At 32.5% G+C, this 18,929-nt stretch overlaps 1 protein-coding gene across 2 annotated transcripts; it reads left to right on the top strand.

The window, feature by feature from the left end:
* Nucleotides 1-709: 709 nt before the first annotated feature.
* LOC121243450 lies at nucleotides 710-4,402 on the top strand. Of its 2 annotated transcripts, none has more exons than XM_041141566.1 (6): nucleotides 710-1,129; nucleotides 2,698-2,824; nucleotides 3,343-3,482; nucleotides 3,641-3,700; nucleotides 3,798-3,866; nucleotides 3,995-4,402. In XM_041141566.1, exons 1-6 carry the CDS (start codon nucleotides 929-931, stop codon nucleotides 4,064-4,066), a joined length of 669 nt encoding a protein of 222 aa, XP_040997500.1. In that variant the 5' UTR covers nucleotides 710-928; the 3' UTR covers nucleotides 4,067-4,402. The 2 variants fall into 2 exon arrangements, with proteins under 2 accessions (XP_040997500.1, XP_040997499.1); XM_041141565.1 differs by having other exon boundaries at nucleotides 3,638-3,700.
* Nucleotides 4,403-18,929: the final 14,527 nt, after the last annotated feature.

Here is an 18,929-nt window from a genome sequence, read left to right as displayed (position 1 = left end):
GATTAACTTTATAAATAAAATTAATAAATATATTATTTATTATATTTTAATTATAATCTACTGAATTCTTTAGTGGGTTATTTAATTATTAGATAAATTAATTTCAATAACTTCTTAATCATTTAGTACCAAGAAAATGATAAAAAAAATACAAAATACCATCTATACTTATAATTTTATAGACATAATTATATTTGTTGACATGTTAGCGGTTGAATAGTGAGAATTTTAAAATTGAATTAAAGTAGAAAAATTTGATAAAATAGCACTATCATTAAATATGTATAATATTGTGGGTAAAATTATAAATACTATATTACTTTAAAGATAATAATAACAATAATAATAATAATAATAATAATAATAATAAGTAATGTGACTTTAAAGAAAAAAGAAATTGTGATTATATATGCAAGAAATTCCAGGGCTGTATGGTCAACTCACAGTCCGCGCTCTCTCTGTTATCACTGGTCAAACGGTCAACCCACGGTAACGGCTCCTCAAAATTAAAACCGCTGGAGGTATTTAGCATAACATTGCCCGAAACCTAAGTGTACTATTGTTGGCGTGGCATTCTTTCGTTGGTCTGTTCTGCTTCTTCGGGATCCATACCGAGTCACCGACACGCCAATTATCAATACCAGTCACTCTCACTCCCACCCCCTCTCTCTCTCTCTCTCTCTCTCTCTTTCGTACACACAAACACAGTCTCTCCCTCCCCATCTGTCTCTCTTTCTCTCTCCAACTCTGTGTTTTGTTCTCTCTGGAAACTCCCAAATTTCTTTCCGTTTCTCTCTCGTTTGCCTCCGAAATCCACGAATTAGTGGTGAGCAATGCATGATCTTTCCAATTAATGTAGTTTCGAGTTCTGATTCCCGGGTTTCTTCAGAGTTTTTTCGATCCCGAAACTCACTGAGTTGGACCGGAAATGCTCGAGGCAGTTGAGAATTCCGTCAATGGCGGGTTCTCGCACTTGCAGAGCTGTGGAGACAGTAGCGAGGAAGAGCTCTCCGTGCTGCCGCGTCACACCAAGGTGGTGGTAACCGGAAATAACAGGACCAAATCGGTGCTTGTGGGTCTTCAAGGTGTGGTCAAGAAGGCCGTTGGGCTAGGCGGCTGGCATTGGCTGGTAATTGTCTTCGTCAATTTCGGATTTTGGGGAAATGATTTGGGTTGTGCAGGGTTTTGCGAGATCGAGTTCGGTTTGTAATTTGCTTTGTTTGCAATTTTTGGATTAGAATTTTGTGTGCTGGGGGATTTCATATGAAATAATTCAATGTGGGTCAATTTGATTATTTACACCATTATTTGACCATACTGGTTACTTTTATGAACTCAGCCATTCTTTGACTCTGTTCGTTGATAGTATTAAGTAAAATCCATTTTTCAGTTACTAATACATTTTTTGACTTGGTCTAGCATGTTATTTTTGGATACAAATTTTCAAAATTTCGGTTTCTCCGATGCAATTTTGGGTGAATTTGATGATATATGAGGATGGTAAGTTTCAAAATTGAGCTTTTGGATATGGGTTTTGGTTGCATGTTTTGTTTTATCAATCGATCTGGAGATTTGATTGCTTTTTTAATAATGTGGGTTCACAATTTGCCTTATTGGCTTGGCTGTGTAACTATTTAGTGTTTTTCTTTCATCTCTACTTTCCATTTTTATATGCGTGCTTTCAGGGTTTTGGACCTTTGGTCACGGCTTTGGGAATTTTTCTTTACATTTAGATTGATTAGCAGTTTTTCATAATTGGCTAATGGGAGAGGATATTTCAGGAATTGTTAGGATGGATAGATTGGAGATGGTTAGCTGATGTTTTTGGATGTTGGTATTATTCGCGTTTTCGTGATTGGATTGATTGAAGTACTTCCATGTTTATCCTTGAGGTTGATACCCTCAGAAATTATCACATTATGATTTGTCTAAGACTTGTTTTGCCCAATCGGTCTAATAATATTTTTGCTAATTTTGTTTTGAAAGATATTCAGGTTGTTACTGTTGTTCTGCTTATTTACTTCTCTAGTAGTAAATTATGTGAGTTTAAAGTGCAATTGTTTTGTGGGTAACTGGTTAGATTTTTTGTTTGATTTCTTTGGAATTCTGGCCTGCTTTCGAATTCATTGTTCACTTTTTAATATCTGATCGAGTTATCCTTTGACTGAGTGTCACCATATAAATTAATTTGTGGTTCATCTGCATGGAAGTCTTTGAACACAAAGATTTTGTTTTTAGTTTTTTAGCTTTATTGCTTCAGCAAATATCAGAAGTTTTATCAATGAATCTCACCCATTAAAGAAATTTTAATTTTGATATTTTACTTGCAAAATAATTCGAAAGTGATATTTTTTTTTTTGGGTGAGATATATTGTTGGCTCTAAATTTGGACGGTGTTATTTCAAATTCATAACATGTGTTTTTATTGGAGCTAAATCTGCAAAGTTCAAATCCATTGTGTTTAAAATTCATTTCTTGCGATTTATACTACGACTTCTCTGAGTCACTTATTTTTTTTTCAAAATCCTCAAATATGGATGCAACCTGATTGAATTGATTTGAGTTTTATTATTTCCTTGCAATTTTTATTTACTTCCCTATCTCCTGCAAGTTCTATTCTTTTCTGTTCACTTCCCATCATCCAAAGTAATGTATCTTAATGGTCCTGATTTTGGTACTTGACCGTACAATTTGCAGGTTCTCACAAATGGCATAGAAGTAAAGCTACAGAGAAATGCCCTCAGTGTGATTGAAGCTCCTACTGGTAACGAGGAAGATGATGACCTTGAATTCGAAAATGTGCCATGGAATGGTTCGGATATGGGTATGTTTGCATAATGCATTCTGGATGGTAACTTATGTGCTGTGGTCAGCAAATTTTTGTCATGTGACTCCTGAGAATTATTTGGAAAAGATAGAATGATTTCATGACCATGGGTTTTGTAAAGACATGATTGTCTTTGAATGCGTTGATATGGAACTTAAACAGAGATTTCTTTGAATAGCATTCTGAATAAAGGTTTATCATCTTTGTACCCATATTTTAGTGGCAGTGCTATCCACCAGTAACTGCCACTGATCACCTTCAGTGCATGCCCATGGCCTTGGATAGGGTGAATATTGATCTTTTTATGTTCAATGTGATTATGTGTTTGGGCCTCTGTAATTGTGGGTTAGGAACAGAATGCTTTCTAGAAAAAGTGAATGAGCATTATACATAGGATCCATTGTGCCTTCAGCTTTTACTTTTCCTATTTTCAAAAGCTTTGTTGCTTATGTCTTTATCCCTTCATTGGACCCGCAACACTTTTTAAACTTGGTAGTGCTTTTCTGGTTATCCAGCGTCTGATGACACTCAAAAGTCCCACAGATCAAGGCACAGAATGCATAAATCATCCGGCTCATCTCATATGACTATGAGCAGATCACTCTCCTGTGACTCGCAATCTAAAGGATCTGTTTCTACTCCTCGTGGGTCCATGGTATGTGACCTTTGCTAGCTTTTATTGTTACCCTTTCGTACTCCTGTCTAGCTTTCATACGAAAAAAAGTGACAAATAAATATCTTTTGGGTTTTCTTTATTTAACATGTCTACTGTTAAGTTTTTTTTTTATTATTGAAACATCTTCTTCACAGAAGGTTGACTTGAGCAAACTGGAGATGGCTGCTTTGAGGAGATATTGGCGACACTTTAATCTTGTGAGTTCTTTAAAGGGGAGAAATTTATATTGTTCCATTACCAGCTGTGGGATACATTTTGTTTACTTTTGCTTTTACTAACATATTTGATTTATAGGTGGATGCTATCCCCAATCCATCAAAAGAGCAACTGGTAGATGTTGTTCAGAGGCATTTCATGTCACAGGTGTTTGGAAATTTGTTTCCTGTTTCCTTTGATTCTTTTGGTTGATCATTGTTTATTTAGTAGATTTTGGATATTAGATAGCATTATCCTGCTCTGACAAATGCAATGACTTTTTTCCTGTCATGAAGCAAATGGACGAGTTGCAAGTCATTGTCGGGTTTGTCCAGGCTGCAAAGAGACTCAAGACTGTATGCAAATGAAGGGGGGAAGAGATGGAGAGCTATGGATATGCTTTTCTATGCTAACAGATACTACTGGCACCTAAATGTCCACTTCCCTCTTTAGTGATTTCTGTAACATATTATTTATCACTGGCTTGTCTATGTCTTTCATTTCCTCTAGTAGGTTAGTATTTACTCTGTTCCTAGTTATAGAGGTTCTTACTTTTTGGTAGCTTAGTTATAATATGTAGATATATGTAAAACGGTGACCGGACCTCTAAAGAAGCCCTTGTGGCTTTCTTTCTAAAGTTGGTTGATTGTATTGCTGACTCTGGGAAGTGGGTTTTTGAAATGTATATATATTTCCAACTGTTATTGCTTTGCATTTATGTAGATGTCTTGCCATTTGCATCCTTTGTCTCCCAAGGCTTTCTTCATGGATTGTACTTAGGGGTGGCAAATCTTGATTTCGGGTCGTATTCGTCTCGTGTCAAGTCATGAATATTCAACTATATAGGTCAATCCGAATTCAATCCGTTAAGCTAAATGTGTTAAACTTTCAAATTCTAACTTAATATATTTAGATAATGAGTCATGTCGTGTTACTCATTTTGATTTGTTTAATAATTAATTAGAAATAGTTTAATACGACACGACTTATTTAAATTTGTTTCATGCAAATCGGTTGAACTAACACATAACTTATTTGACCTTATTAACATAATTTCACGTAAAAGTTAAAATCTATATTTATTAGTAACTACAATATCTTTAAAAAAAAAAAAGACTACCTCTAACAAGAAATATCAACATTTTTTAAATTTTAACATATGATAAAACCAATATTATAAATTCTACAATAACAAATATGAACATAGGTCTAAAATTACAATCTTAATAATAAAAACATAAGCATACTAAAATTATCAATATTACAACTCAATAATAATAAAATTGTAATTTTGAAATAAAATTTAAACGGGTCAATACGGGTTGATTTCAGGTTAAGCGGATTGACCCGTTTATAAATTGTGTCTTAACGGATCAATCCATTTTAACCCGAATAATTTAACATCAAACTTAAATTCGCTAATTTTGTGTTGTGTTCGTGTTTGATTTACAGATCGCGTTACATATTGTCACCCCTAAACTTGTACTCGATAATGTAGGACTCAAGGATGAGGACTTTCTTCAATTTTACACAACATATAGATTTTGTTGTAAATAAGGCTAGGTTCAAATTGTCTATCGGTAATATTTAGGTCTCGTTTAGTTATACAGATAAAATGAGATTTTTTTATGTAAGATAACTTTTACTTTGGGGCGCATGTTAGCTGCAACTTTAAAGTGATCTTCTGGTTTCAATGAAGGAAAATAATAGTCAGACGCCCAATTTATATCGTTGGTTTGACCTCTCTCTCTCTCTCTCTCTCTCTCTCTCTCTCTTACTTAAATAGTTAATGAAGTGATTATTAATAAAATTGTGTATTTTTTTCTTAATAGGTAAAAAAAGAGTTTTATTACTTATCATTCCTACACACTATACATTATATTTATTTTTATTTATTTTTTAATATTTTATTCTTCTTAAACTAATTGAATTCTTCTATTCATCATCATTCTATACACTATATATTTAATAAGAGAAAAAAATGTAACGTGTAGTATAAGAATGATGAATAGAATTTTTCTTCAACAAAAGGGCATCACTTTCGTTGCTATGTCCCTTGTTTTCTTTCTCGACCAATGGCCAGGTTTGTCTGTGACTTGTTTGAAACAAGGCTGAAATATTCGGAATTAATTGAGGTTCATTCCTTTCAGCAACTTTAGAAATGGCCAAAAAAAAAAAAAAAAAAAAAAAAAAAAAAAAGACAAAGGAACTCTTGACTCTTGGTTGCTTACCAAAAAATAAATAAAAATCTCAACTTTAAACAAAGCGTATCATACTTTTACTTTATACTTTATATATAAAGAATTTGATTCATACAATCACTTATATATATATATATATATATTTTTTTTTTTTTTTTACGTATTTTGGCACTATAATTGACTGCATTATTTTAATTATATTTTAAAAAAATAATACAACCAATCACATCAACAGAGTGTATAAAAAATATATAAAAGTGATTATACATAAAAATTTTAATATATAAATATAATTCTTAATTTATCATAAAATATCATATCATTAAGACAAGTGCTAAAGTCATAAATAATCTCACAAAAATAAATTCACAAACTGATTTTATATGATAATTTAGATATATTTTAAAATAAAAATAATATTACAATTTAATATTTCTTATTAAGTCACGTCAAGTTATGAGTTTATTTCGTATAAAATGTTTTTCATCCTTAAAAGATGTTGAATGTTAGTTTGACATTTTGGGATAGAAGGGAAGTACCATATAAATTATATTTCAAAATTATTAAAAGATCGATTCCTTAGACACTTGATAAAATATATTAGAAAAAAGTAATAATTTAACAAAGCTAAATTACTTTTTTTTTATTTTAAAAAAAAAAGAAAAAAACTGGTACGAGAAGAAATATATTCACAATTAAGTCCTGCAAATTCTAACAACATTGATCTATAAATTTATTTTTTGAAAGGGATGTAGTTTCTTGAACTGTCTTTTTCAATATATTCTATAAAATCAATTTCACGAGATTTCGCATCAAAATGGTTTTATTTATTATATATATATATATATATATATATATATATATATCCTGTCCACCTCAGCCATGGACTCTTCTGCACCCCCAAATGGAAAAAAATTAAATTATTTAAGAGCTTGTTACTATAAATTAAAAAAATTAACATTTAATTAAAGGAAAAAAAAAGGGTGAAAAATGAAAATGGGTCCACCATTTTGGATGGTGGATGGAGGATTGCATGGTTTTTAAGTTAATCCATTTAAGACCAGCTGCTATCATATCTGTAAGAGTAATTTCCAGTTTATTTCAGTCCCTACTCCTAGTGCATTATTAGGTAGCATTTTATTATCAGTTAAAGCAAAATCTTGTGGGGTCTACAATAATTAATAAATATCCAATATTTAAAATATTTTCCATAAATAATAATAAATATTATAAAATGAGGAACTGATATTTGAAATCTTAGAATTTGCAAGTTATGCATAGTTTTTTTTTTTTAAAAAAAGAAAATAGATAAATTGTGACTTTTATAAAAAAAATTATTTTTTTTAATAATAGATTTTATTTTTTTTCAAAAGAAATATGTTAGATTTGTATATTTTAAAACTGTATTTAAAATTACTTTTTGAGTGCTAATATGACTTTTCTTGAAACGACAAAAAGGAAAGTTGTACATGATGCTCATGGTCTTCTAATTCTGAACATGCTCACAAGGCCACTCAGTATGCCACCTTTCATGGCAACCAATTCATTGTGTGATATAAAGAAATAAAATCTTTATACAGCAAGATTTATTATATTGAAAACAATATGTATATATATATATCAATGCTATAAATACCAAATTGATAAAAATAGTTGGGATTTAGAACTCCTTACGTCCTAGAGTTGTTCTAGAACATCATCATACCGGAGAGACAAATGTCATCAGATTGAAAGATCATTAACGAAATATCGTAACGATTTTTAAAATCGATATGTTTTATGCTAACTATAGAGAAATTTAGAAGAAATTATGTGCTAATTATAGATAAAATCTAAGTAATCCCTTAAATAAAGAGAGTATTAAGTTAAAATCACAAATCACGTAGGCCAAAAAAAAAAAAGAAGAGGAAATTAGACAATAAAGCACTCTTCACGCCCCAAAAGTTGGAAGGTTTTGTTGGATGGATTGACCAATTTACCATCCCTCTTGGCCTATAAATTTGATTGGCTTTTTTTTTTCTTTCATTCTTACAACCATTTACAAAATCATGAAGTTCTCTCAAACTCAAGTTTGGGGTGTTCTTCTCCTTCTTTCATTTCTCTTCAGTTCATTTCAGCCTCTTTTCTCACACCCCACCATTCATGACACTAATTCTCTGCACCACCATGGCCTCAACCGGAAGATGCTTTCGCTTTCGCCTGAAGTGAAATCGTTCTACTTCTTCTCTCCGCCACCACCTAGTACTGTTGCTGCAAATATGATATCTTCCCCGTCGAAGCCATTCTACTTCTACTCTCCGCCGCCACCTGGTACTCCTTCAAATAGGCGATCTTCCCACCAAAGCCATTCTACTTCTACTCACCCCCACCTCCTAATCAGCCACAGGCATAGGCGGCTTTGGAAGCAGTCATGATGATGCCCACTCACCTTCTCCAAGGCATTTGGCTTCATATCAAAATGTATGGCAGGGCAATAAGACATGAAAATCAGCAATAAATGATGTAATGTTGAAAGTGAGTAAAAAAACCTTTTTTTTTTTCCCTACACCTCCTTGATCTTCTTCTTGTACTGCATGCATGCATCTGTTTTCAAATTAGGTTAAAGGCCATCTAATCCTTGTGTGATGTTGTAGGATATAGTTTGCATGTTTATCGTACGTAAAACGGCATGTCATTTACCTTGGAAACAAAACCAGCACTACAATTTATACATCATTTCTTGTTTTGCCCCATTTAGACGTACGACAGGTATTTTACCTTGAAAATTGCGTGCCGTTCTTTCTCCAGACAGCTAGCCTGCCATGCGTGATCTTTGGTTGAAACGACAGACCAAAATTATTTATAACGAGGCAAAACTGCCAACAAAATCGGTATTGAGTGTGACACACACACGGGGTTAATGCGAAAAGGCGGGATTTGTTTATTTTTCTTAATATACACAACCTTATACCATACTAAATAACGCTATTAATTCGACAACTCGTTTAGAATTGATTTGATTATATATAGTCAATCTTATATATAATAAATAAGGCGAGTCGACAACTCGATAAGAATCGACTCAATTAGATTTAAGCATGATTGTATAATCTTGAATAACTTTATAACGAGAATAATTTAATTATTTAAAAAAAAAAAGAGAAAATTACGTTCTTAATACCACCGTGTTACTCAACTTTATAAATATAGTAATTAGAATATTTATAAAACTTAGGTCCACAAATTTTAAGTACAAAATCTACTATAAATGAGCTTAATACATTATCTCACATCCTCTCTAGTCTCCCCCAAATGGAGAAGAAGCCTCCATACATGCCTCTTCTTGTTAAGATAGTGTCTTCCCTTCAGTCCTTGACCTCCCTTTTCGCCACTTCTCCACATTTTTAGCTGCTGCCCTTCATTTGGTTATGGGCTTTTGAATGGGCTTACAATCCTGGCCGCATGACAAATTTAATGGTTGTCCACGACACGCTAGTCAAAGGTTGTCTCTGAGATTGGGCCACTATAATCAATTTTGTTTTTGCTCATACTGGAGGAACATTCGTTAATTTCAATATGGGCCCCAAGATATAGCTAGCAGCCGAACAAGCTGAATACAGATTATTTGCATTGGACAGAGAAACACACGAGTAGAAATCTTATGGATGTTGTTCAAATATTAGATATCTCATTGTTTAAAGGGTACTGTTATTATGCCGCCCAGCGGTCACCGATGGGCCTAGGCCCAATGACGTTTTTTTTCATCACATTTTTAAAATATATTTTAATATTTTTTAAAAAATAAAAAATACATCAATATACTAATAGATGACTATACACATATGGATTTTAGTTCGACGACATTATTATTGAGAAAGACTTCAACCTCGCCATATCAGCCATGCAACGTTTCCTTCTAGCGAGATTGAGAGATCCGCTCAATCATCATATATAGAAATTCATGTGATTCTACGCTCTTCTTATCTTGTGTCAGTTTGTCACGAATTTACTTTCGCGAGATTTTTTTTTATTTTTTATTTTGTAGCTAAAGCATTTTTCAATAATTAATTGAATTAGAAGTCATGTATTATAAGTAATTCTTTTGATATGAATGAGATCCTGCTTATTGGCTTATTAGGATGAGGAAATTACGTGAGGATCAGAACATCCAACTGATCTGTCCCCAACATTTCTGTGGATTGAATTATTGATTGATCTTTAAACGCCTGCCTATGAGTTTCATTTTCTCTTCTTTAAGCTGCTTCCCTTCCCTCAACTTTTTCTTTTGAAGACATGACTGCAAAGTTGTCGTTTATATTTGTCAAGACAACTGCTTAATTGCATGCTTTTTGTGGGTACGTACGCATGATGCATATTAGTCAAAAAGAGTTGTGCTACACAGAAAATTCAAACTCTGTACACCACTTAAAAATATGTAATTAAACTTTTTTAATCACATATTTTTAAATGGTGTGCAGGAGTATGGAGTTTATATTTAGAATATCTCTAGTCAAATTAATACTCTTGCATGCCCCCTTCAAACTCTCCACCATTTTCAATCGTCCAAAAATTTCCATGCATTAATTGTCGTGACCTTGATTACTACTACCTCGTTCTCCATGATTGAATCCATCCAATGCATCATGAAGTCATGATTTCTTCCAGTCAAAGATAGATTCATTTCAGATTCCACAATATATATATATATATATATATATATATAAATATAATGTGGGATGCCTTTATATTCAATCAATCAGCCACTAAGGGACCTATCCTGTTAGGGTTTCTTTATCTATCATAAGCTTTTTAATTAATTCCCCCCACAATTAATCACAGAACTAACCAGACATGATCAATTTCGAGATCTTTTTTTATATTAATGGAAAGATATGATCTGTGAAGAGATCAATATAATTAAGGTTCTTCGATCCGGCCAAACGTACAAAATTTTATAGTAGTCAATGCAGTGATCAGCTTTTTGTTGTGCTCTTTTCTTTTCCTCATTCATGGGCAAATGGAGCTTTAGCCCCACATGCACTGCAACATTACAATATAAGCTGAAACTAGTCGCCCATTATTTTCTCGAAAAAGCTTTGCGTTTGATGAGGGAAGAGCTAAAGATCACATATATATGTAAAGCTAAAGATCACTTTACAGCTATTTTTTTCTCCTTTGGAAGATGGATTTTCACCAGTTGCATTAACTTCTGGTTATGATCATAGTAGGACAATATATAGAGCTTATTTCAGTCAAAGTTTCATCTGATTTAATGGCAACGTGATATAAATATATGTATATATATATATATATATATATATATATATATATATTACTAGCTAGCCAGGCAAAAAGTAAAAGGAAAAAGTAGAAGTGAAGTTGCATGATTATTATTTCTTATCTCTGAACGAGTGATCATCATATTTCCATTTAATCCTTGGCATATGGGGAAAATATCAACTCACGTTAAATGATCAAATCCATGTATGGCCACTGCATCAATGATGATCATGATCAATACTCCATGGATCGATCGCATGTATATATGGCTATTATCGAAGAGCAGGTGTCATGCAGACATAGTGTTTATACTATGTTCACACCTTAAGTAGTGATGATCAGGCCATCTTTGGCTACCCCCTCCTACACTTTTTATATTATATAAAAATGTTGGTGATAGATCATGTTTCATCACTAATATTAGATCTCTTTAAATGAAATGACATGCACGTTCGTGATCTACGCGGTAAGAACCGGGAGAAAAGTGAATTATAATGCATTTGATCATGTATTTATTTATTTATTGTTAGGGCTAAGTATAAACAAAATTAGTTTATACTGTGCGTGGTTTGCCCCAAAAGTTAAACTACTCTATCTGTTAAATTAGTACTACTAAAATCTTACTCCACGAGTTTCACAAGCATGTGTGTGCTACGTACTCTAGCTACTTGTACAAGAAATTTAAAAAGTAAAGATAAAGTAAAAATATAGTAAATAATTATTACAATTTTTTCAAATTACCACACACAAAATATAGTAAATAATTTAATTTTTTCAAATTTCAAAATAATAATAATATTAAAAAATAATATTCTAATAATATTTTATTCAACTTATCTAAAATTATCTCAACTCAGCTCTGAATTCAAATAGGGCCTCAGTGTGCTGATGCTGACTATCGCTTGGGCATATTGAGTAATAAATGTCCTAACATATAGTTAATTGAAAGTTTCCAAGGCCTTTAATTATGTTGATTTTGTTGGGTTTGTAGAGTCTGGTTTGTTGGTACCCAACAAGTATGTGTTATGATTTTTTGGCAGATCTTAAAGGAGTATTTTTTTGGTACTATTTTTGACTCGGGAAGCGTTAGGCAAAAAGTTCGCTCAACGTTTGTGCGACACTTATTTCGAGTGAAAGTCAGGCAGAGAATTTGCTTGAGACTTGCTCGATAAGTCGTTCGAGCGAACATCGGACAGAGAGTTCGCTTGAGGCATGCTCAACACTCTGCTCGAGTGAATAGTGCAGAAAAATAAAAATTAGAGTTTCCGCTATGTGACACTATAAATATGTACTTAATGAATAATATATATATGAGTTTTGAGGGTTCTGAATAGTGAAATTTTGTGCCAAAGTGTATTTTATGATTCCTCAGTACATTAAAATCATCTGCAACTCTATAGACGTAAGCATATTTCCGAACCACGTTAATTTTGTATCATGTGATTGATTTGCTTGTGTTTGTTTTTGCTTTGTCTATCATTGTTTTTCACAACAGGTTTCTCCAAATACATGTTAACCCTTTGGTTTCTCCACCAATAAGAATGTATTTAAGTAATTGTCATTATGATCTCTTCCGGTTTAGGCCTTTCACGAGTAAAACGCCATTATAACTTGAAGTCCAAATACAATATATATGGTGAACTTTACCTGCATTTTGTTTCCAAGCAAAACTGCATGCATTTTGGAGCTTCTTCATTTTGTTTGTTTCATTTGCCCCTTAGAAAATCTTTAGTCATATATTCATGAGTAATGCTAGCTAAATACAGTTTTAAGATATGTAAGTCCCCGCATGGACTTCCTTTGTAATTAAATAGTGGAGCCCACCTTTAGAAAATGGATTTATTTAATATGGGCCCTATATATTATATCAAATTTTTTCAAAGAGAGTGTGTGAAACTTTTATAGTACTTTAAGACTATTCAAATCATTTCCCTATGCTTATTGACCAAGTTAATCAAATTTCAAAGAACAGTACCGATCCATTACTTGAAGCCCAAAGACATTCCTCTCCAAGGACAAGTGATCTACTACAATATTGATATAATCACATAATGATCGTGACATATAAAAATTTTCTTCTTGTTTTGGGACGATCAGTATACTATTTATAAATGAGCTCAAACCCATGCAATGACATAATTTTGTATGATCAGAATCCATGCAGTACTTGCAATCGTGCTGGCCGCAAAGCACAACGTGATGAATCTATTCCTTGAATCTCTCAGCAATCCTTGAAACATTCCCTGACATGCATGATGCATGCAGCTTGTTGTGAGCTAAGCGTGCATATCATTATCATGGGACGACATGATGAATCTATTCCAATATTTCTGGGTCGTTAACACTTGTCAAGATAAGTTACTAATTCTCCACCTGATCATATGAATCTGATCATGCTGTGTGTCAGGGCCGGATCATACTTTATTTTGATTTAAAGTGAAATATTCAATAGGCTTAATAATGAGCTTAAACCGGTTCTACAAGGGAGGATTGTTCATTCCTTATAAACATGCCCAAGATCTTGTTCACAGGTAATGTGAGATTATTCCTCAACACCACCTCTCACGTGCAGCCCAGTATTTTTCCTGGTCCTTGTCACATGATAAGTAGTGTAGGCCCCCATTCGTGATCCTATGGTAGGCTTTGATCATATCATGAAGAAATTCATAGACTTAATTCATCTCATAAAATCAGTTCTATAAGAGATGATATCATTCCTTATAAATATACCCAAGATCTTATATGTCTATAGATAATGTGAGATTATTCCTTAACACATGCCTGCCTCCAAACCTAATTGGCATGGTAACAATATTGAATTAAGTTGCATCCATCCAATTGTACATAGCTTCCCGGCCATCATGAGGCCGAAGAAAAACATTAAACAAAGGGTTGCGTTGCAGATAATAAGAAAGATAGCAGAGAATTTATGTTTATGCAGATGCGGACGGCCTTTACAGATCATGAGAATTCCCTCAAATCCGATGTACGTCTGTCTCGATCATTTTGGTGCCCTATTTCAGGATCTAATACATGGCTGCTTGCTTTTCTTCCCCAACTTGCATAAATAATGTCAACCTTCACGTACCTCGCTCCAGGAATATTATGTGACCTCACTGCATGGAGTCGTTTTCTTATATGATTTAGATCATATACGACAATTGATTGAAGACGGCCTTAACGTACGTACGTGGATGGAAACAAATTAAGGAAATAAAAAATAAAAAGCTAAGGTAGTAATACTTGGCATGCAATATGGAAAATCTTTGGCTTTCTTTTCTTCCAGATATGCAGCTAAGCTAGTTCGCCCCTTTAAACTTTAACAGCATATTAATTTGTAAGGCTGCAGATTCCTCAAAAGAAAAATTCGGATGCAGGCATCAAAACTCAAAGACATTCTTTCTACACGAAATTAGGACTGCATGCATGCATGCAGTGCTGTCTTCTTAATTAAATGACTATATATATACACCTAGTGCATGCAGTAGTGCTTCTTCCTCCCCCACAAACAGTACCTGTCAATTTATAACGTGGATTCATTTTTCTTAATTGCAGTACCGCGTCAGATTCTGGACTGCAGTGCATGATCATGCAGATTTTTGGAAGCCTCTGTTCCTTTTCTATTTCCTAATTAATTAAAAAGCATAACCTTTTAACCATTTTGAAATTATATTTGTTAAAAGAGCCCACTATGTTTAATTAATTAATGAAGAATTGATCGAAGCTCATGTAAAAAAGTTGTTTGTATATATATATATATATATATATATGGGTTGGATTAGGTCGCCTAATTATGGTGGAATATTAAGAAATTAATGTTTGTTTCGATTTCTTGTTGCAAGAGAGGTTCGTTCCATGATGATCAGGACGTGGCGTAAGTTAAAAGTACTCTGATCTTTTGTTAATTTCAAGGGTTAATTAGAAGGTCATGTATATATATGTCCTCGAAAATACTCTTCATTAAATGATGATTAGGCACTGATCCATATATGTAACAAAATATCACTACAAGTCCCAAAAAACCACAATTTTGGCCCAAAAGGTTATTAGAGACGAAAAATTTGTGTCTCTAATTTGTCCCAAAAGGCCTGTCTCAAAAGGTTTTTTAGGATGAAATTTGAATTTATTTGATCTTGTTCGAATGGATAAAGTGTTCGAACAATTTATTTCTGTTCGAACAGCTACATGTACGTTCGAACAAAATTAATCTGATCGAACACGATTCATATACATTCGAATTGAAAATATTTGTTTGAACGGGTGGTTCAATATTTGTGTTTGAACGGTGTATGAAATATTCGACTAATGACGAATGTGTTCGAACAAAATATTATTTGTTCGAATGTTAAGACATGCAACCTGTTTGAACGGAAAATTTATATATTCGAACATAATTGATTATTCTCAAGTCATTCAAATGATTTTGGTTGCTAGTTCAATCACAAGTTAAAAAGGTTAATAAATTGTAATTTACCGTTTGAACAGTACTCATGATATAGAACTCTTAATTAAAAATATGAAACTAATATTAAATATTGTAATTAAAACATCATATTTGTTCAAATGTTCAAGTTAGAATAATAAAAAGACAAGTAAAGAAAATAAGTTCTAGGATTGTGGTGGCATAGAGTTTATGGCCATCTTTGATTAATGCCATTGTTCGAACATTTTTTTGGGATTGATTCTCCAGCCTCTTCTGCATGTTTTGTTCTAATCTCACATCTAAATTCAGTGTCTGGTCTAATTGAGTCTACAACTCTCTTCGCGTGGACCTCAAATGTTCTATCTCAAGCATTGCTTCTTCTAATTTTTGAGAGTTGTTATTCGATCTGACTTGAAAAGAGGATGATGATGTTGAGGAAGACTTCACACAATGTCCTAAGCCCCTCAAATATCTAGAAGGTCTAGTTTGAACAGATATTTATCTATTCGCATAAAAAACCGTATCCATATTTTGAGACGAAATTTAAATTTTGTCCTAAATAAGTATTTTTAGGGATGAAATTTAATTCGTCCCTAAAAGATTTAGTCTCTAAAGATCAAATCTCTTCTAGTGTATATGTGTGTGTGTCATGTATGTGTGTGTGTGTGTGTGTGTGTATATATATATATATATATTATATGTATGTATGATGTGGAAAATAGTGTGCTACTAATTAAAAGGGCCATTAATTATGAGATATTTTTCCGGCCTAGAGCTAAAAATAAAATTCCTGAAAACATAGTGACTTAATTTGTCTTTACTCTTTAGCCGGATCATGATTATGTCAACATGCAGATCATGATATGTGCATATGATTGCTTAATTGCATACATGCTGCAGTCCTAATGTTGCAAATTAAAGTATCTGTTTACACTACCTACGCACGGACTCGTAAGCTCCTTTTACGTATTTTGTAATATATATTTAATACATATCCTCGATTAATTTTCTCTTCTTTTGTTTTCTTAACCTTATTTTTTAAATTTTTTTAAGATATTGGTACGAGAACAGTACTCTCTTTTTTAATCCAAAATATCCAAACTAGTGGAGATATATTATAGTATTTTTGATACATATATATATATATTATATATATATATACACAGCATTAAAGTGAATCTCACATACGTACGTACATATATATATATATATATAATGACTGTCAATTTATTAATGCAAATAATTAAGTTTAAAAGCTAATTTAGAGGATATATAATATCAATTCATGTCATGTGTATCATGCACGTACACATACATGCACACAATAAACATACTTTTATAATGTGCTATATATGTTAGAATATTTTTTATACATATATGTTGTAACTCTAATAATTTTATGTACGCCAATAATTTTCTTGACTGCATACGTACGTAAATTATGGGTACGACGTTATATCCGTTCGATCTATATATATACTAGCCAGATTTATTTTATTTTATTTTTTTATAATTTTCAATTCGATCTAAATATTATTTATAACAATTTTCTGTCTTAAACATAATCACGATTATTATTTTTATTTAATTAATTAATTGACTTTATTGGCCTAATATCCAAACATCGATCGTGTGTGCCCTCACCTGAAATCATGGCTGTCACAAAAAAATAAAAATGGTTTCTCTTTCCAACCATCTTCACAAGTTAATGCTCACTAATTAAGATTGCACGAACTACTAATCCAATTATATATATATATATATATATATATATATTGATACTATTATATATAGTCATAAGTTGTGCAAGTATTATACAATTCTTTTGAAAAGAGTGGATCTATCGTTACAAAAAATTAATTTTTTTAATGTCACTCCCATGCATATTTATTCACTTTTTTTTTTTAAAAAAAGTGTGTAATGTTTGCGTACTTTAAGACTACAAATATCATTTCTTAACATAAAGTAATTTCACAATCTGACATGGTTTGATATGGTTTGTTGGATTTACTTCAATAAAAGTAACTTTATAAATTAACGAATCATCACATCAAATTACGTGAGTTTGTGAAATTACTTTTGTATAATTATTTTATGATTAAAGTAATATTTCTTTTATATATATATATAAACGTACAAAATGATCTGATGTCATGGACAATATGTAAAATCCATTAAGGATTGGTGCATTCAGATGTGGCTAATCAATAAGTGTCTGCAGGAGCTTTTTAGTTTTCTTCGACTTTTATATAGCGTCACGGTCCAAAATTAATCCCCCCATATATATTTAATTTAAAAAATAGGTGGATAGTGGCTGGCTAAGTGGACCTCGTCGGAAAAAAGCTTCTTGTTGTCACCAAAATGCCATCACTCTAGGAAAGCTAATCGACCTCCGATCCATGGCTTTTAATTATTAAACCTAGCTAAGTGGGCTAAATGCTTACCAACGCAAGATTAATTATATCCATAGTTTAACATAAAAAAAAAACAGTAATCTTAAATACAGTCTTAGAGTGTGTAAATTCTAAACAGTTCACTTGAAAAAAATGTGGCCCACCATAAAAAAATGATTTTTTTAAATGGGTCATAGGCCGAGTGCTCTGCTTCTTTTTAAGGGACAGTATGAAGCTTGTATACTCTGAGACTATAGAAATCATTTTCCTAACCTTTCTAGTCAGAACCTCTACATTTGTTCTCTATACTATATATTGACATGACGGGATTTCATCTGCAATGAAGCTGAAAATTAAACTCTAGTACTGTAAATCAAATTATCATATAATGTAAGAGTTTTGAAGGATATAGTATCCTCTGTAGTGGCTTATAAACAAGTATAAGCATTCATATCATGTTATGTCAGCAGTGCAGATCCATTATAAGAAAAATGGACTTTTGTGGTCATTTAATTGCTGCGAAAAGACTATTTGTGACCAAAACAGGCTCATTTTAGTTGTAAATAGTCATTTCGCTGGAATTAAATGGTCACAAATAAGCAGTATTCTTGCAGTGAGCTAGATAATGCATTTCTACGCTAACTTATAAATAAAAATTTTTCAAATGTGGTTGTTAGCCTGATAACACATTACCGGTAGAAATCATATTCCATATGAGTAAAACCATAAGCATCAAAACTAGCTATCATTAGTGTGTGTGTGCGTGTGTGTGTGTGTGTGAGAGAGAGAGAGAGAGAGAGAGAGAGAGAGTGAGAGGAGAGAGAGAGACAGAGGAATGGAATTAATGGTGGCAGTAATCCATGGCAGATTCCCACTAACAGTGACCCCAAACTTTGGGAAGTTAGCATAGACACATATAGATGATATAGTGGTAGTCATGAGTGTTTGCACGCCA

The sequence above is a fragment of the Juglans microcarpa x Juglans regia genome, chromosome 8D (genome assembly GCF_004785595.1).
Source record: "Juglans microcarpa x Juglans regia isolate MS1-56 chromosome 8D, Jm3101_v1.0, whole genome shotgun sequence".
In the NCBI taxonomy this organism is placed as follows: Eukaryota; Viridiplantae; Streptophyta; class Magnoliopsida; order Fagales; family Juglandaceae; genus Juglans; species Juglans microcarpa x Juglans regia.
This window is presented reverse-complemented; position numbering and strand designations above follow the sequence as displayed.